Raw genomic sequence first — 20,187 nt, 5'->3', positions numbered from 1 at the left:
AATACACCCAAATGAATGCACAAGATACAACCAACTGAATGAAAAATATACACCCAACACAACAAACGAAATACACCCAGCTTAATAAACAACATACACCCAACTTGATAAACAAAATACACCCAAATGGTTCCACAAAATACACCCAACTCGACAAAGAAAATACACCCAAGTATGGTACTTACTTTTTTCCCTTTTTGCTAGGTTGTTTTCTTGCTGAATCCTCTGAGTCTTCTTGAGTCTCAGACTCAGAGGTAGAACTGTCACTATCAGTTGTTTCTTTCTCCGAAGACGATGTTGAACTTGCCTTTCTTTTTTTGTTTTTTTTATTTCTTGTTTTTTTTCTTTTTTCTCTATTTTTTTCATTTTCTCTCTTGTTTGCGCCATCTTTACAATCCCCTGAAACATCAGATAATTTATTTAGCAGCATTCAGATAAATAAAATACACCCAACATATTATGTTCACTTACCAAAATTTCCTCTGTTTCTGCATTCATTCTTTCGACCAACTGCTCCTTACTCCAGTTGGCAATCCAGGGTTTTGGCGGTCTTTCAGCCCTCTTCTTGCCTTTATTTTTAGAAAGATGAAAGTAAATTTTCATCAGGGCAAAGAGGCAGCCATCAATTGCCTTCTTCTTTTTCTCCTTGTAGTCGGTTATGCCCTTGACGATAAAGGTCAAAACATGCCCTCCCCAGTTTCGCTCCGTTATGCTATCCATCTCAAAAATTGGGGCCAGGTGCACAGGCGAGATTTTGTTTATTGTCGTTGGCAAAAGGAACGCCATCTGTATATAAAGGATGAAAATCCTCTTGAACATTAGGCGATCCTCTTCGTTACCAACGCTAATATCCATCATCTCATCTGTAAGACTTTTGAGGGTCTTACCCTGGAATCTTCTAAAAATTACTTTGTCATCCTCAGAAAGTTTTTTATAATCGACTTTCTGAGGAAATAGATCTCCTACAAAAAGGAAAACAACAAAGTATCAAAATCTGTTCAAATACACCCAAGCATCAGTTAATATACACTTATAATTTTTAGCGAGTTACCTGTTGCGTTGATGCCAAGCGCATGACCTATTTTTCTTGGGGTTATTTTAAAAGAACCGTATCCGGTTTCCAGTCTGTTCTCCCCTAATTTGAAGTTGTTAGCCAGCTCCCTTAACACTTGGTGATGCACCCTTAGCGGTGGGATGTGCATCAAGCCACCGAATCCCAAATCTCTCACAATCGTTTTCTTCTCCTCACTCATGTTTCTGAATTTATCACTTAGGAGATGTGTTGCACACTTAAGGTCTTTGGTTTGCTGTAAACAAAAACAAAATTATAGTCAAATATATTTCTATTATATAAAACTGATTTCAGGTAAGACATATATTTGTTCTTACATTTCTTCCAGGTTGGTTTCTTGCTGCCATTTTCTCTAAAATGAAAAATACACCCAAAGATATCAGTAAGATACACCCATAGATATGATTCAGATACACCCATATATATCAGTCAGATACACCCATATATATCAGTCAAGTATCACTCAAACATGCATCAATATACAAGGTCAAGCAACATTACAAGGTCAAGCAATATACACCCATGGACAAGCAAATATAAGCAACTGCTGACTATTACAGTATATCAGTTCAGAAATATACACCCAACAAATTATTCCATATATACCACCAAACTACGGAATATACCCCAAAAAATCAGTTACCAGAAGAACTAGAACAACAAGAACAGTAACACCTAGAAGAACGAAGAAGAACAGTGTAACATAGAATCAAGAATAACAGTAAAACCTAGAACAAGTAGAACATTATAAACTGTAAAATGAGACGTAGAGCAAGAAGAACAGTAAAATGTACAACAACGTAGAAGAACAGTAAAACCTAGTTCGAAATATGGAAAATATACAGCAATGGTAATGTAACGTACCTTGAGTATTATAGCTTTGTTTTCTCTGGAGATTCTTGATCGAGAGTTCTATGGTGTGTTGATGGAGTTTTCGAATGTTAGCGACGAGTTGTATATCTTGAGTTTCGAACGTTGCTCGAAAATGGAAGGGTTGCTTTTTCTCTGAATGGCTTTGAGAAGTGGAAGAAGTGGAAGAGTTTGCCATTAAGGGGGCGGTTTACGCGAAGCGTAACCGTTTGAGTGGAGTGCGTGTAAATGACGCTCCATTCAATGCTCTTCTCTGCGCGTGTATTTTTATGGGCTGGGCCAATTTGTAAAACTTGTATACCGTTTTTACTTGTATGTGTAGCAGGCCCGTTAAAGTATTATGTATTAAAGTATTGTCATTTAAAACATTTATTTATATACTAAGATATTCTGTATTTATTAGAGTTCATTAATATACTTCTTTTATATTACCCTTTGATTTTCATCTAATAAAATCTAATAATTTATATAAATATGGCACATCTAATAAACACATAATTGTTGTACTTATTTTAAATATACCTTACTTTCAGTATTTTGGTTTAATATTGTGAAGGAAATGTTATACACAAATATTAATGTGTGCCTCCTAAGCTGTTATAAACAAATATTACCACCCTACATTTTAGATAGTTACCTCTAAAAGTATTATATTACAACAAAATCTTAGACTCCCAGAAGAATATAAAATTACAAAACAATCCAAGAAAATACAAATTTGCATGACCATGCAAATCGCAAACCCTAACATCTAATTAGAGCCACCTCCAGCAAGCAAATTTGGCTTTAATCCTTCTAGGGAGAACCAGTTCTCCATGTCGACCCTTAATTCATCCATCCATTCTGTTATTTTCAGTAAAAACATGTTAATGAGGGTGGAGACTGCGCCAATAGTGAAGCTTATATTCTCAAATCTAAGATCTTATATCTTTAGTTTCGTGATGGAAATGTCGATGGTAGGGTAATAGAAAAGTGGACGAGATGTTAATGGCAGACTCATGAATGGGAGAATGAAAACTAACACATCTCTTCAGCGCTGGTAGGGTTGCATGGAGTATCCTTACTTCATGCTCTTTAACTTTGCATTATGTACAAATCAATATACGTATCATGTATCTGGCTAGGCCTGCATTTCTAATCAATGAAATTGTATTGACAAAAAATACAAAAGATAACAAAATGGTAGACCAATATCATTTTGGTGTTCGGACGAAATGAAGTGTTTAAATTAACTTATATATCTATTGCATTTATATAGTTAAGTGAAATGGTAACATTCGGTGGATTCTCAACCCAATTCTCTATGGGTTGAAACTGACGTGTTACTTTTCTTAAGTAGCCGAGGTAGATAGATCTAACAGATAACTTGAAATTCTTGCTTTGCCAATTACAGCTCTCAATCATTGAATTTTTTTTTCCTTCTTTTTTTTTAAGGAAGGGAACTCAGGTAGAAATACATATTAAATAGGTAAGCTTTCAATGTCACTACCAAAATTGAGGCATTCCGTTCCTTAAATAAGAAATGTGCAACGCATACAAGAGCATAGCATCCTCCAAATTCATTCATTTGCAACTTTCTAAGGCAAATCACAGAAACCAAATCAAGGACAGTAGAACATTCACCTCAGCAAGAATTTTTCCTCATCATTCCTCATAGTCATAGCCAACTCTACCTTTCACATTTCCATCCTCAGAGAGACTGGAAGTACCCCGCTTTTTCATCTCCGGTTGCCTACCCGGAGGAGGGCTTCCCATCTTTCTCTTGCGATTGTTAGACAGGGATGAAGCATCATCTAACATCTCCCCCTCTTCTGCATTGTCTGCATCCATATCTTTCTGTAATTGTCCCTTCATGCTTGTGTGTTTACCATCTCCGGTTTCCTCATGGTCACAGTGATCTGCCTCGTCCAGTTTAGACCAGTTCCGTCTTCTCTCGCGCTTGTTTTTCTCGTCCTCAACTGCTAATTCAACGCCATCTTCGAGCTCCCTCTCAATGAGATCATCCTCATCCATGACATCTTTCTTTAAGGTTATTTCCCCTCGCTCCTTCCTCCTTTTTTCCAGTGCAGCCTTCACTTTGTCTGTGTCAATCATCTTCATTGCTTCTTTGGGTGAGTGACCAACAGGACCTTCACGAAGCTCCATATTTCGACCAACACTGCTATACTTATGCGAACCCAGATCATCCCTCCTTCCTACTTCTGAAGCCTCCTTTGTCCCAACAATTCTATCCTGGTCTCCTGAAACTATGCGTTCAGTCCCAGATTTAGATCTATTTGTTACTTCTCTCTTGTTATCTTTCAGAGGAAACTGTTCAGAGTTCCGGGACTCTCTTATTTCCAGGTCAGCCTTGTGGTCAGTAATGTCACTGCCCATTTCTGCACTCCCATCATTGCTTTGGTTTTCTGTTCCCCTAGGTACTACCACATGATTTTCTGCAGATGAGTGATGCGGAGCTGGATGTGAGGATGTATGTTTTGAGGCCTGCTCCTCATTCGAACCAGGAGCTTTTGTAGCAGATCTCGTTGCCCCTCCACCACTTCCTTCTACTTCACTTCCTTGAGATGGTGGTATTCTATTCTGCTCATAGAGTTCCAACATTTGATTGCTAACTTCTGCAAGACAACATAAACACAGACTCAGAAGGCTAAGCAGAAGCATCCAGCTATTACAACACAGAAGGATATTCTATCTATAACAACAAACTACCCATGAGCAAAATTGGGTTTGTTCTCTTGAAGAAAATGCCTAACATGATCGGTAAAAGATAACCATCCATACACATGGCAATGACAGAAATTATCATAGCATTAAGCCATGGGAACAAAGAAAGGCTGTCCAATCGGGTTAACTATCTGAATATGCAAGTAATTGAGGGGATGGCACCAACCCTCTAGTTGACGTGGGGTGACATCAAACTCTTGCCACCAAACCTTCTCCCCATCTGATGGAAGCTTCACTTTCAGGAACTTGGCAGCAAGGAAAATAGCACCTGCTGCAATATGATGTGGCTTAAATTGCAGGCAGAGCGATGTCCTCAGCCTGAAAGCCACTTTGCAGTGTGTAAACAAATATATATCTGTATAAACAAAATAGATTCAACAAGGACAGATTAGAACAAATAGCAACTAAATCATACCCATCATTAACAAAGTTCCATGCCACTTGTGCAAGGGCATTCTTTGCAACATTGAACTTCTTTATAGCCTCGACAAGGGGCTTATAGGGGTGTTGAACATTCAGGTCAAATGCTAAAGTGGCCAGTACAACCCTCTCTCCAAGTAAAATTAGTTCTTTCTGCTGCTCATATACATCCTGCATCATTTACCAATTCTATTGAACAAATTTATACGTAACAAGTTAGAATAAATAGAACCAAATATACAGGAAAGTGGAGGGAAAGAATAAAGTCCAAAAGATGCCAAGAGATACTTTATCAATACGGCTACAAGAGTGAAATGGTGGAATCAGATCAACTATACAATAAAAGGGGGGCAGAATATCATTTTCTAAATGATATATCCAAACAATGCACTAAAATGAAAATCATTTGAAAACTTTCCACAATTTACAAGTCAGATGAACATTTTATAGGATTTCAATATTGAGGCCATGGCATCAACCATGTTTCTATAACCTAGATAGAGAATGTATTGACTAGAAACTGACAAACTGGAGGGAGGCCTAGTTTTGAAGTAAATAGAAAATTGAACTACACTCCATTGATGGAGAGGTACAAACAGTGAAAAAAATGGCTGTATGTGAAAGAATTTTGTGCATGGGAATGAACTGGTCAATGCACCGGCAGTAATAGAACACCTTCTGTTTTATCCTTTGTGCAGCTGCAGGATCCTTTTTGTGAATGATCTCGTAAGAAACAAGAATAACATCTTTCAATGGACGAGGAGTCTCTTCAACCTTCCCAGCAAGGAACATACAGACAGTTGCAATGGTCTGCAAAAAGATGTATACCAAGTGAATAATGAGATTCCAGTTATGTAATCTAAAGATATAACATTACTACAAGATCCTTAATCGAACTGGATAAGGATACTATAGAAAGCATGTATGTTCATCAATATGGAAAAACAATTCAAGATACTCAAGAAATCCTGTGCTTTTCCAATTATAGCTTCTTGTCTTCTACCTCTCTCATTCTCTCTCATAATATTTATGAATATTTATGAAAAAGGCTCAAGGTCCACCAAGATTTATTGTTTTTTGGTCAGCACTTTTAGCCATCAACCTAATTCCTTTAGTCTAGCAATCCACCAACACATTTTTAAATATTGCTGGCAAACTGCTGGCCAAAACCAATAAATTCTACTGGCCCTCTAGAATTCCTCTATTTATGTAACTAAAAACTCGCTCTACCCAATGCCCATCACGTGGCTCAATTCCTATCACTCCTGATATTGGATAATTTTTACGAGCACTCATATAAGAAGGTGCCGAAGTGTTTAATATTTTGAAACCTAAAAAATTAGAACAGTTAAAGAAGTTGAACTTCCATTTAAGTATAATTGGACAAAAGAAAACTGAAAAAAATTGCAAATTAAGAAGATTAATTCAGCTTCAAATTATTCTAAACCAAGACTTCACAGAGTAAAAAAAAACTCATCTGATGTGAAAATTGTACAAAAATTGCAAATCACGATTAAAGAAATAAGTACTGCACTCAGCTTAGAAGCATTATCATGAAAACTTTTGCATATGTTAAACAGATAAAGATGTTGTAGGTCTATAAACTCAATTCTGTATTGTTTATGAAATATCACTTCCATGTTTATCAAATAAATTTGCTTTATACAGCAACATCACACAATTTATAGGTGTTCATATTGCAGCTTAATTTAAAAATGGATTGACTAGCTACCCAATATCAGGCATATTCTTTGAACACTTGAAAATTACATGTGGAAGAAAAAATTCCCTAGGTATCTGCCACCTCTAATCCAAAGGAAAAGTTAACATGAAATTTAAAAAAGGTTTCTACACTGAACACCACCTTGCATGAGCACAAAGATATTATCCCAAATTAAAATGAAACCTAGTAAAGATTTGGAGAAGTAAAATGCCAATAATATCTATTTTAAAGCACAACCTACCCTTCTGTCGTTCTTTGCATGAGATTGTCGAAGAAAGAACCGATGACAAAATATTATCGCTGTAGCTATAGTAACCTGAGGCCTGCAAGAAGGAAAGTAACAAACCATATGTTTAAAAGGTAAATTCCATCCATCTGCCAAGGGCACCGACTATATAAAAAAGTTGCATCAAAGTGCTTTCTTTATACAAGACTGTGTTGGTTCGAAGTATCATTCAGACGCACAACCGTATTAAAATTAGTAAGTAGCAGGTTGGAAGAAAGACAGACAAAGAAATCAGAAGTAAAATAATGTCTGGCTAAAAAGCACAAAATTTTTCGGAGCAATCCAAAGAAATACCACTAAGTATGTGAATGAGATGCCTGAAAGAAAAGATAAAATACAAACAATAAAATTAATAGCAGAAAACTCACACTTTAAGTCTCATGCCTAAATCCTGTAAGAATGTACAGTATGACTTGCGCAGATATGTCTCTTTCTTCAAGTCAACTCCATCTTTTCTTGATGGGGAATTCTCCTCTATTTCTTTCCTGGACATATACCAGCGACCCAGTGTTTCTTCCTGGTTGTCCTTAGAACTTCTAGAAGAGTTGCCATCAGGTGCTCCATGATGTGACAGTTCCCCAGAGACAAGTCCTGCCATGGGTATCAGTGTTCTGTGCACTGAATAAATTTCTGTGTCACTTCTTCAGCATCATGTAGCAGAATGATTCTGGAGGATAAATAAAAGTAAATGAACATCATGCACCTGAAATATTGAGTACTATACAGAAATACAGAAACTGTAGGTGATTGAAAATGATTTTTTTTTTGTTTTCTTTTTTATTGCAAAACCAATACATCCAAGGTCAGATAATTATCTAAAGAGACAATAGGTTTGCAGTACATACTGCTAATGAAAGATTTGGCATTACCTTTGGATGTTATATAATGGGATTTGTGCATCGCAATTATAGAATAACAAAAGATAAATAAACAATGATTGTTGCAGTTTCATTTCAACATTTTAGTCTAGCCAATATGTCTCAGGCAATAAATGCAAAATATAAGGCCCAGATACAGTAAAGTTACATCTCACGAGCTGATGCAGTGTAGCTTGAAAAAGCCTCATCAATGACAAAGTATTTGACAGAGTAAAACAACCCAAAACTTAAACAGGCATAAAAACAAAGAACATAACTAACTCAAATAATAAGTTCTTAAAAAATTAAACAGCACTGCTACACAGCTCGACCAATACATGCCCAGAAACTATTCACAAAATAGGATTAGCTTTTGAATGGTGTGACAAAAATCATGGGTTGTTAACAAATTGAAGTGTTTCTAACATATTTGGCAACAATAACACATATACTGGCAAATATTTCCTATCTATTACGAACTTTCCATAATAAAATAAAAGCTATAGTCAACATAATGTACTCTCCTCCTCTAAAATAAAATGGTTTAATAAAAAGTAGTAGTCAACATATGTGAATGGTGAGGACCCATTGCATGACAAGCCCTTGAAAAAAACCATAAACTCAGCATTGTAAACATGCCATTACCAAATCCTCACCAACAGGCAGAACTATGTGAAACTATTATTTTTAGTTTTTCGTGCAAAACAAAATTTACATCCATTCAGCCATACTCAAATCCTCTTGATTCCTCAAAGTTAAATTTCAGTCCCCTTCTATCCAACCAACTGATGAAGGTTAAATAATGCATGAACTAGACTCGATCAGGTGATTAAAATATAGGAAATTTAAAATTTTAAGGTCCAAACTGAATAATTGATAAAATTACACCCAATGACCCAGGGAATAGTTCAGGCTTAAGAATGAAAGGAGGTTTCTGTCCATTTAACAGATGAGAAACTGGGAACGCTAACTCCAATCAAATTCTGATACTCCCACATAGTAAACGATGAGATTGGATAGAAAAAACAGTGAGACCCCATTTTCTCTAAAAGTTACAAAGAGAACTAATTGAGCCCTTGTGTTCCAACTAGTTGATTTTCGAAAGAGCTACGAACCCTAGAATTATAAATAAAAAAAATTGCGCAACAGAAAGACCCAAAAAACAACTAGATTACCATTTGCATTACCCACATAAGAAAAAATAAAAAAAATTAGGTCAAATTAACCCCTCAAATGCGAAAGCCTAATAGGAAAAATCATCAAGAACTTACCCGCAACGCAGAAAATTGAAGCACTCCCGAAAAGGGTTTCTTTAAATTGGTTGAAAAATCGATAATTTGGAGGCTAATGCGACGAATAATGTAAACACAATAAGAAGAAAGAGATGTTGTTGAAGTGATAAAAAATAAAATAAAATAAAAAAGGGAAAAGTGAGAGATCGATGAAACGCGCGGAAGAATGAAGAGAAAGATAAAGGGAGAAAGAGAAGAATTGCAGAGAGTTACGTACCCAAGACGGAACAACTGGGAAGCGTCGTCTTCTTCTGGGAAGCGATGCGAGCTTCGTGGCCTTCGATTTTCTTTCTCTCTCTTTTCTTTTTCTGAGTCTCGTTCTCACACCACGCAGAGGCTGCAACCCAAGTTCGACAATCTCGTTGCTTTTGTTTCCCTTCTCATGTGGTTTTTTCCGTTTTTTTTTTTATATTTTTTTAAAAAAATTTGTGCTAATGGTTTTTTTTTTTTTGTGATTTTTTTTTTATAGATAAAGAGACTCAAATTCACTGGCTAAGTAAATATAAAAAGACAATATCATTTAAATTTTAGGTTAACTTTTGTGACCTTTTGTGCTAATGGTTAATTTTATTTCTATAATTTTATAATAAAATTTTTATTATAGACGATAAAATTTAAAACAGTAAAAATTCATATTCAATTGACTTTATATAAAATTATTACATGAAAATAATTATATATAAAAATTTAAATTTAAAATTTGTGTATTTTTCATTTTATTTAATAGTAAACTAAATATAAAATAGAATAAATAACAAAAAATTTAATTTATTTTTATTTTTCATACAAAATTTAAAATAAAAAATAAAATAATAAAAAATATAATTATAAAAATTTAATAATAATAATAATAAATAAAAAAATAAATTATATTTTCGTTCAGTGTTTTTATATTCTCCAGGACACAATATTTTTGTCCATATCTTACCTAATAAACACAATTTTACAAAATTATGTTTCTATATTTTACACAATTTTAGAGCTTAATATTTTACATTAAAATAATTATTTTTTGTCGATCTAATATTAGTTTTGTTCTCGTTTTCGTTCTCATTTTTAAAACTATTTTTATTGATGCCTGAATTTTTCTCGGATAATTTTTTTGTTCAGCTTATTTTACATTGTAAATGCACAGAAACTAAACTAGTAAGAAAAGGTTTATCCAAGGACTACGGGTAGCTACACGCCTAAACATAAGCTCAAATTTTGGCAACTCCGTTGAAAACCCTGGTAATAAGGTTAACTGGGATCATTACAATTGGAAATGATTATTCAATATTCACCCTCCTCTTATGGTTTTCATGAAAGAGGAAACTGAGAAAAAGTAAAATTGGCACAAGCTTGAAATATCTGGTGCAGTCTGCAACGAGGATTATACTATTCATACCTACTATAAGTTTGTACATAACTCTTCTCTTCTGATATTTTATTGGCAACAATGCAACATAGGAAGGAGAATTCACTTTATGTAATACAACACACGATGAGTTGAATCACAGTCAACTCCTGTACAAATTGCTATAATTAGGTACAAATGAACAGAGCAGCTTTCTTGAGAAATAACCAAGTAGCAGCTTCTACCCTTTGAAGTATGAACAAAATTGGCACTTTATTACGTGAACAAATTGTCACGCTAGAGTTGCTCTCTTGCCTTTGGCATCCCTTGACTGCAGCATGTTAACCGAATGACGAAATAAAAACATGGTTAGTCAAGTGACGTGCCTGATAAATTTTGTGGGTACAGAGATAATAAACACTTGGTAAAGAAAATGTTGCATGAGTTTAATTACTATTAACCAATTCAGGGAAATAAAGAATTTGCTCATAAGTGATTACATAATTCTATTCTGTTGTGATTCAGATGACGGAGTGTTTTTATTCTTTGCACATTTACACGTGATTTGAGAAAGTGCACACAATAAACGCATTAAAAGAGCATTCACGTAACTAAGTATCATACCACAATTTGACGACCTTTAACAGTTAGTCATGATATCATCATTTCCAATCACTCAATATAATTTGATATTTGAGATTTCAAAATTTACAACACCTAATGTACTATGATTTAAAACGAAGAATTTTCATTTATTTTTTCCACTAATGAAAGGCTACAATTGATATTTAGTCACTTTCAAACACGAAAGATGTCTGCAAAAGTTGCCAATAAATTGTCAATAACCAGAACTAATTTTTTCACTTAATAAAGCTCATGGTGTCAGTTCCCCAATACTAAAGTAGCTAAAAATCCAACACTGCCTCCTCACTCTTAGCACAGAATGAATGCATAGTATATCTTAGAATGAAACTACGTTAGTTCAATGAAAGTAGCATTTCCTCTTGGTAAGTTTATGAAGCAAGCAGAGGTTTATTCAGAGCATCTGGCCCTAGGCCCGCTACCCTTGGTTAAATATGTTTCTAAACAGAACCATGAGCATAAAGACTTGACACAAACAAAGACTGAGAAGGAGAAAATAAGAGGGGTAAAGAAACAAACCTGAGCAGCGACAGATCTCTTTGAATCCAGGAACTGGCCATAGATACTGTAGAGTCTCCTTTTCTCTTCTTCTGAAACAGATGGTCTAGCCTTCAAGGCATTGGCCTTCAGTAAAGCATCTGTAATAACTGGTGCTTTACCCGGCGCAGAGGCACCCAAATTGTCCAGAACTTCATGGACTGCTGCGAGCTGTGCATCTGAGAGGAGAGCTTGGAGGTCAGCTCCACTGAATCCCTCAGTCATTTTAGCTACTGTGGCCAAATCTATATCATGCGCCATTGGTAACTGCATCAATTAGAAAGAGTTATTTGATTGAGACTACAGAAATATATTCACAACAGGGATGAAGGTAAACTAGAACTAGTAGAAACAACAAGACTGAGTGCAAAAACCACCTTGTGAAAATCCAAAATATTGAAATTGAAAATTATGATGGGTTAACCGCCTATTTGGAAGATTGTTAGTGCAACATTGGATGTTCTCTCTTGCTTAGATATCTAAGGCTATGATTCCAATGGAAAACAAGTAGGTGTTGAACATTTTATCGCAAAACATTTACCTAAGAAATAAAAATCTCAAAGCACTCTGCAGACAAGAACAAAACACGGAAAACTATATACAGCAAACGTACCTTTCTAGAAAGAACAGTCAGAATTTCCAATCTCTCATGCCAAGATGGAAAATCACAGAAAAGAAGTCGATCTAACCTACCAGGTCTCAGCAGTGCCGCATCAAGTAAATCCGGTCTACTGCTCAACATAAAACAGATATCAGTACAAACAATGACTAATATCCATTTCCCTCTTGTTCTTTCTTTATATCTCAAAAGATAGTCAGAAGAAACAAACACGTCCTTAATTGTATAATCTGTGTCCTAACCAGCCATGAATGTGAAGTATTAATATGAAACCAGCCATGAATGAATATTTTATGAACCTTTGAAGTAAGCCACAGTTCCAACATGGTAAGGAAAACTTTCTAACAATTTGAAGTTTTAGTATTTATATGTGACATTATTTGAACTCAAACTCTTTCCAAGTTTACTTCCAATAAATTAACGCATGCTTGAAATACTAACCTTGTAGCAGCAAATACAAATACACCAGTTAAAATCTCAACACCATCTAACTCAGTCAGAAACTGAAAATCAAATACATATTACGGTCAGATTTTGTTCAACAAAGTATAAAGCCAAAAAAGTGACAAATATACTAACTTGATTAACGACACGATCAGTTACTCCAGTATTGTCATGCCCTCTCTTAGGAGCAATAGAATCAAACTCATCAAAAAATAGTAAGCAAGGAGCTGCTGCTGCTGCTTTAGAGAATATATCCCTAACCTGAAACCAGCGTTCAAGACTCAGACTGAGACATTTGAAGAGAAAATAAATAACTTCAATATGAAATGAATCTAAGAACTATCAGCCTAGGTCATCTAACGGTTTTAAGATCCGATGGCTTAGAGTAAAAAAAAAGTTAATCTTGAGACATTTATGACAAATAACCAGGGAAACTTTTTTTTGAAGCAAAATAAGTGAGTAAAGAAACTCTAAGTAGACAAAGGGATACACCAATAATATCCTAAAAGAATGTCTAATAGTCCTCTTACGGCTTGTTCAGAAGCACCAATATACTTGTTCAACAGCTCTGGTCCTTTCACTGATATGAATCGAAGCGATGAAGCAGCCGCAGCAGCACCCACAATGTGAGTTTTGCCACAACCAGGAGGACCATATAAAAGGACGTTTGACCTCAACCTCAATGGTGCTTGCGCAAAAGTTTTTGGAAACTTTGATGGCAACTCTATCATCTGAAAATGATTTAACAGAAACATAAAAGATGTTAACGCACAAGAATGTCATAAAGAAGCACATATAAAATAAACCAAGAAGACGAGCATTCAAATATTTCAACAATTCAAACCTCCTTAATAGCATTTCGGATGTCAACGAGGCCACCCACATCATCCCATCCAGAACGACCATCATCAGATGCAGATTTTGTGATGTCACGCATTGCAACTGGAAGAAAACCATGCATTGCCTGGGAGAAATCCTCTCTTAGTAAAGCAGGACTCTCGTGCTCATTATTGGCAGCATTTGATGGCAAAAATCGATGAACAGCAGCATGGACAGCTCTGTCAACTAATATTTCCTGGAAAGAGTGAATTATATAATAATTACGTCTCACATTAAAACATTTGAGAACAGTTCAAAGGAAACTGAAACCCTAATGGTCAACCAGGCATCTAAGACAGCAAGTACTCAATAATGAAATGCAGGTGAAACCATGGAAATAACGAATTAATGACTAATCTGAGTGAAAACAAGAGCATGTTTGAAATTTTTAACGTAACAAAAAAGGTGATTTTTACATTCCATACTCACTAATTGGATTTGTGCATGAAAATTTGACTGAATGCAAAAGAAAGAGAAAAGAGAGAAGGCGGCTCCCCTCCACTGCCACCAATGAAGAGGTCTGATGTAAATAAACTAAAAGATGAAAACAACTCTAACCCAAAATAAGTATTGAAGTAAGACAAGAAATCTGCAACTGAAGGCACATAATGATAAATATCAACAAAATTGACTTATGAAAATTTTACACAACAAAAGTCTACTGATGCACAACTGTGTCCAAGGAACTGGAATACCAGATCATAGCCATCATAACCATCACATTTGACAGCCACATCCAGTAGGATGTCTTCACCACATTGCAAGTGACGCCTTTCAATTTCATGCTTCAACATAGCTTTACGCTCTGAAGCTGCAGGAGCTGGCAACTGTATGTGGAAGTCAAAGCGTCCTAATGACAGTAGAATAAGAAGTTAGCAACTAGAACATGAGAAAAAATACACACACATGGGGGAAAAACAAAAAAGATTGCCAAAGTCAAGATTCGTTTTAAAATATACTGTAACTGCATATATGTTTTACGCACAAAAAGCATACCTGAAGAGCTCAAAGACTGTGGCAGTTTCTCCAGTGACTGTATGGAAGCTATGAAGGCTACCGGTCCAAATCCACATGATTTTTGCCTCTTCTCCTGTTCCAGTGTGCAGTACAGAAATAAAATGATTATGCATCAAAGTGAAGTTCTTGTATATTTAACCTTTTTGTGTATTTCTTTCTATGTAATTCCATTATTTCTCAGCTTTCAGAAAAATAGAATTTATTTATGCATATAAGTGCAAGAAAGTTAGATTTGAATGTCTTGATCAGGAAAAATATCACGTACTTGTATTTCTTACCCTATATTCATCGATGATGTTAACCAAAATATCTGAGAGTCCAGCAACAGACGTTGAGGGCTGAGATCCTTCAGAATCAGAAGTTGAAATTATGCTATCAAGATCATCAAAGATTACGATGGAGGGCGCATGGTTTAAAGCTTCCATTACATGGTTTGTAAGTTCTTGGCGAATTATTGGGACCTTCTCCAAAGAAAGTTTTGAGCAGGGCACAAAAACTCTGTATTGTATTGAAAATCAAAATCCAAACAGGAGCAACGCAAAGAAAAATGAAAAAAAGAATAATTAAAATGAATATCAATACATGTGTGCTAAGATATCTTTATGATTCTCAAGGGATTTGGCTACAGCCCTTGATAATGAAGTTTTCCCAGAGCCCTGCAAAATAAATAAATTAAATAAACAAATAAATAATAAAACAAATTTTAAATGCAAAGATAATTCACTGAAAGATACATTTTGTTTTATGTCTTTAATCTGAAGGTATATAAGAAAGCAACACTAGACATATGGAAGCTTAAAAAGGTAGCCAAATCCCGAGCTCGGAATGAGAAACATCCAGTTTTAAAACGACCTTAAAAGGCAGTATAACGAGTAATGAAGAGTTAAAAAAGGTTCATAGCTCAAAATATTAGATCACCAACATGCAGAAATTTGAGCTTCTAATCTGATAACAGCCAAATCCATTCAACATTGGATTTCATAAGACAGTGAAATTAAACTGTACTCACTGGTGGTCCGTGCACTAAAACATGTCCAGGGAGTGGCAAGTTGCATGAACCAAACCACAGACCACACTTCAAAGATAACAATACCAATATCCCTGCAATCATCCAAAATACAAGGTTATCACCAAATGGCATCCAATTGCATGAGGATGCAACCATTGTAGATAATTAACTGACTAAATTCAAATTAATGAGCAGCAGCATCAAAGGGTGAGACAAAAATCTTGCACCTTAAAGACTCAAACTAAGTCCAAGAGGCCTTTTAATGGATCACAGTTAAGTAACAAATAAGTTTACCATATAAAACAGGTGTCATTCAATTTATTAGCTAAAAGATACGCATTTCTCATACTCAAATGGATGAGGATAATGCAATACTTGCATCAGCGTGACCAATGGAGAACCCACTAAATTGTCAAGCACAAACTAGCAAGTGGTAGTCAAGTAATTGGCGGGGTTTTTTTGGGGGAGGATAGAAATAAGCAGCAATGTTTCTAGCCAAGTTCCCAGCATATGAATTATTGCAAAATCCTAGAATAAAAAAAAATTTGAATATATGCAGCATCAATTTTGTTCGCCACAACAATAGTTAAGCCACTCCTCACTAAATGGGGTCAGATAAAAGGATAAAATGGCTTCGTAGTGCTTGATCATGAATCATATTCATGTTCAAACAATTTTAGTTTGTACATCTGCTAACAAATATGATATAAATGGCATAACAAAAATCACTTAATGTTTTGCTAAATGAGAATGGTGATGAAAACAATGAATAAATTGGATAAGTTATGGACACTTTAACAAAAAATAATAAAGAAAAGAAAGACCTACGATTAATAATATCAGAAGCTGGTTTCTCCATCCAGCTAAGTAAAGATACATTTGAACTAATGTGCTCTTGAGATGCTGTCTCTTCGATAGAATGAATAGACACGGGATCACCCAATTTCATCCCTTCAAAAAGCTGAAGATCGCCTATATTGATACTTTTAAGGCTTTTACCGAGAGCAACTTTGTATGCATTTGGTTTCCCATGATGCAGATGTTCATCCCCAAAAGTCAAAATAAATAACACTTCAGCTGTCTTGCCACTATTCTCTGAAGAATTATAAGGTAGGGGAGCTCTCCCATTATCCCCAAGGTTATAACAGTTTAATTTGAAATCAAGCAAAGTTTGGCTACACATGACCAATGAATTAACCTCTACACCCGTAATAGAAGTAATTGCCTCAAGTTGTGCAATATACCACAGCCGAACAAGACTCTTTATCCCCTTTTGATTCTGAGACTGATTTGCATTCTCTTCCTCTGCTTTGCAGTTGGATTCATCAGAAAGAGCTGCAACAACTTCATTGTTAATTGACCAATCTATAGGGTCCACAAAGTCACCTGACATAGATTTCGCAAGTAATTTTCCATTCATGTGATTATTGTGGCCATCCAGACCATCTTTCTCAGCAGAACTATCCTGCTTTAATAGTTTGAATTGACAAGGAGAAAAAGTGATGGATGGAATACTTTTCTCCCTAATGATATCATATGCTTTCAAATAAACCCCTGTACAACCAAGAAAGAATATATTCACTTCAGAATCGTACGAAAACTGAAAAAAGAGATAAAGATTTCAGCTGAAATTGAAATATATATATTAAACAACACAAATAGCAACGTATGGCATGATTTCCACCTATCCAAAGATAAAGGCGAAACAAACTATAGCAGCATAATTAACTGATTTTAATCTTATTTAATAAAGAACATATAATGTGACTTAGAAAAGAAGATCGAGGAAAAAAACAGAGATACAAACAGATAAAAGACTTCCAATTTGTCCTATGGGTGAAGCTGGTTTATAGTCTGTTACTAATACGTTTTTACATTGTTCTTCTGCTTTCTCTCTCTGAAATGGATATTTTGTTCATTTTTAATGGTGAATAATGAGTGTGTCATTGGCCTTTGGACTGATATATGTTGACTTACTACTTTGCTCCCAACGCCATGAAATCTCCACATCAAGTCTAAGTGCAGGAAAATTCCAGTGCTTTTAAAATAACAGATATGTTATTCCCTGATTACCATCATACCAGCATGATACAAATTTAAAATGCAAGAAAAATTTTTGTTATATCCTCAATAATCAAATTTATGAGTATGCACATTCCACATATACTCAAGTTCAAGTTTATGAGTTAGGTAAGATAGATATAAGTATAATTTGACATACATGTATGTAGGCCAGCTCTCAAATAGAGGCGAAGAGACTTGGCTAACATCACATGCCCTGCAGCCACAGATTCTGAAAATAAGAGATGAACAACAGCTTGTCGATGTTGTTTCTTGTCAGTTAAATTTCCATTCTCAACTTCATTGCCAGTTGACCCGCCTTTGGATTTCAAAACATTGGTTTTCGAAATATTGGCATTCTCCTTGGATATTCTTGGTACTAAGGAAACTGGCTGAAGCATGTTAAAAGAGAAGTGCTTGGCTGTTTCTGGGTGAACAAAAGCGACAGAAGTGAGCCCCATATGGAGCTCAACACCTTTGACATCAGTTCTGGTATGACATAATACCCCTGGATCTTGTATACGGAGAAGCATCTTTGCAGTTTGTTCCTTATCACAGGATTCTAGATGTGAATCTCCTGCTGAATCCAACAATCTATTGCGCCTTTTGGGAGCAACGGCAACTTCAGTTCCTGGCATGAGTTGTACTGATAAAACTCTCACATGTTAGTTAGCTCTAGTCTAACAATACATATTGACAATATTATTGAGTTAGGAATTCAAACGTGACTAGTTCACAATTTGAGTACAATCCTGACCTGAAGTATTGAACAAAATACCATCCACTCCCAACATGCAATACCCTCCTACTTAAAAATTCAAAAAGATAACCATATAATACAGGCATCATCTTACCCACCGCTTTCTTCGGGAAAACAGAAGTGACATGGAATGTGATGACGGTGTGACCATGCAACCACAAAGGAAATCTCATCCCTTCATGAACAATCCTGACCTGCATCAAGCCATCAGCAGCATTATGTTAGTGTAATACACAACAGACTAGGACAAAAAACTCAAATAAACGGTAGAACAGAGACCTGTAACCAATCTAAACTCTAAAGTAATAGAAAATATATCATCGGGAACGACAATAAAAGCATTGAAAATACACAATTTTTCATTGTTACAGAAAAGAATTTAGGTTGAGAAATGATATCTGCAATCCAGGGCAGCTGCCCATCAATCTCAACGCACATTTACATTACAAGTACATGTTAGCCTACCAACAGGAGACCCCTAAATCTGAAAAAGTAAAGTCAAATATGAGCAGAATGTCAACCATGTGAGCCAATCACAAGAAGTTATAACTGTAATTCTCACTAGTTATCACATTCCCATCCAGAACTATCTTCAAACTGTAGCATTCCTATTTAGGACTCGGTTTTAAAATAAAAAATAAAAGCATTCCTACTTGGCATTTCATATGAACGGTCTACTTTACTCACACTTCAAAATAGTCACCGTGTATCAGATACTTCAAGACACACTAACTATATTCCATAAGCTTTAGCTTTAACTTTCCTGAATTCTAGAGTTTAATTGATCCATGTTGAACTCGAAATCACCATTTCTCTCTCTTAGTTTAAGATTTATGCCATCCTGCGAAATCATACTAATTCTAGCTGCCTATTTAACCATCTTTGCTTCTTTTTCTTTATATATATATATATATATATATATATATATATATATATATATATATATATATAAGACTTAATATTCACAGGTTTCAATTAATCCAAGTATTGAACTATGCCATGTTGGGGGAGTGAATGAACAACAATCACAAAAACCTGGTTGAGGATAGCAGCCTCAGCTTGTTCGGAATTGAGTTCCAAAACCTCCCAATCATCCTCGGTGTGAGGCTCTATCGTAACAAGAGAAGCATGAGCCACATTGGAAGCAGCTCTCACCTGAACAGTACCGTGATTCGGCAACGAAATGCACTCCGCAAATTGTTTCGAAACCTATGCAACCGAATTGTTCAGAACACGAATCGAATTTAACAGAAAAAAAAAACGTGATAATGAGAACGGTGGTGGCAGCAGTAGTGACCTCGATGACGGAGGGAGAAGAAGAAGTGGCGCCGGACCAAGCGACGAACCAGAGGTTGGGAGGGTGGGTGGGAGAACGAAGCTCGAGGGCGAGTATGTGAGGGAGAGGAGAGGAGCGCGTGGATTGGAGAGTTTGGATGAGAGGGAGGGGAAGGGAGACGAAGCAATTGTCGATGGCGGCAACAAGCTTCACCTCGAACTCCATGGATGGAATTGATGAAGTGTGATGAAAAGAAAGAAACACTCTCAAATTGCTGAGCCCAGCTCCAATTTCTACGCACGAAAGTATTATTATTCAGTCCTGATTGTTTTTCCCAATGAGGTTGTGCGGGAAAATTATCAG

The 20,187-nt window shown here is 35.7% G+C and overlaps 2 protein-coding genes across 4 annotated transcripts; both read right to left on the bottom strand.

Annotated features, from left to right (window-relative positions):
- Positions 1 to 3,304: 3,304 nt before the first annotated feature.
- Positions 3,305 to 9,686, bottom strand: LOC112741932 (cyclin-T1-3). The gene is made up of 7 exons (XM_025791122.3): positions 9,462 to 9,686; positions 7,464 to 7,762; positions 7,051 to 7,132; positions 5,762 to 5,896; positions 5,082 to 5,257; positions 4,833 to 4,984; positions 3,305 to 4,557 (listed from the first exon to the last, which is right to left on the bottom strand). The coding sequence occupies exons 2-7, from the start codon at positions 7,691 to 7,693 to the stop codon at positions 3,587 to 3,589; spliced, it is 1,746 nt and encodes a 581-aa protein (XP_025646907.1). The 5' UTR covers positions 7,694 to 7,762; positions 9,462 to 9,686; the 3' UTR covers positions 3,305 to 3,586.
- A 762-nt stretch (positions 9,687 to 10,448) lies between these two features.
- LOC112741931 (peroxisomal ATPase PEX1) lies at positions 10,449 to 20,187 on the bottom strand. 3 transcript variants are annotated; one of them, XR_011870860.1, is made up of 17 exons: positions 19,846 to 20,173; positions 19,584 to 19,757; positions 18,643 to 18,742; positions 17,949 to 18,434; positions 16,556 to 17,281; positions 15,728 to 15,819; positions 15,301 to 15,374; positions 14,997 to 15,216; positions 14,698 to 14,791; positions 14,397 to 14,551; positions 13,667 to 13,897; positions 13,353 to 13,553; positions 12,958 to 13,083; positions 12,820 to 12,881; positions 12,137 to 12,490; positions 11,742 to 12,026; positions 10,449 to 10,911 (listed from the first exon to the last, which is right to left on the bottom strand). XR_011870860.1 is itself a non-coding variant. In XM_025791121.3 (17 exons), the coding sequence occupies exons 1-17, from the start codon at positions 20,047 to 20,049 to the stop codon at positions 10,873 to 10,875; spliced, it is 3,387 nt and encodes a 1,128-aa protein (XP_025646906.1). In that variant the 5' UTR covers positions 20,050 to 20,187; the 3' UTR covers positions 10,449 to 10,872. The 3 variants fall into 3 exon arrangements, 2 of the variants coding, with proteins under 2 accessions (XP_025646906.1, XP_029147911.1); XM_025791121.3 differs by having other exon boundaries at positions 12,373 to 12,490; positions 19,846 to 20,187; XM_029292078.2 differs by having other exon boundaries at positions 12,373 to 12,490; positions 18,647 to 18,742; positions 19,846 to 20,151.

This window comes from Arachis hypogaea, chromosome 14 (genome assembly GCF_003086295.3).
Source record: "Arachis hypogaea cultivar Tifrunner chromosome 14, arahy.Tifrunner.gnm2.J5K5, whole genome shotgun sequence".
Taxonomy (NCBI): Eukaryota; Viridiplantae; Streptophyta; class Magnoliopsida; order Fabales; family Fabaceae; genus Arachis; species Arachis hypogaea.
The sequence above is the reverse complement of the archived record's forward strand: the minus strand, read 5'-3'. Positions and strand labels throughout refer to the sequence as shown.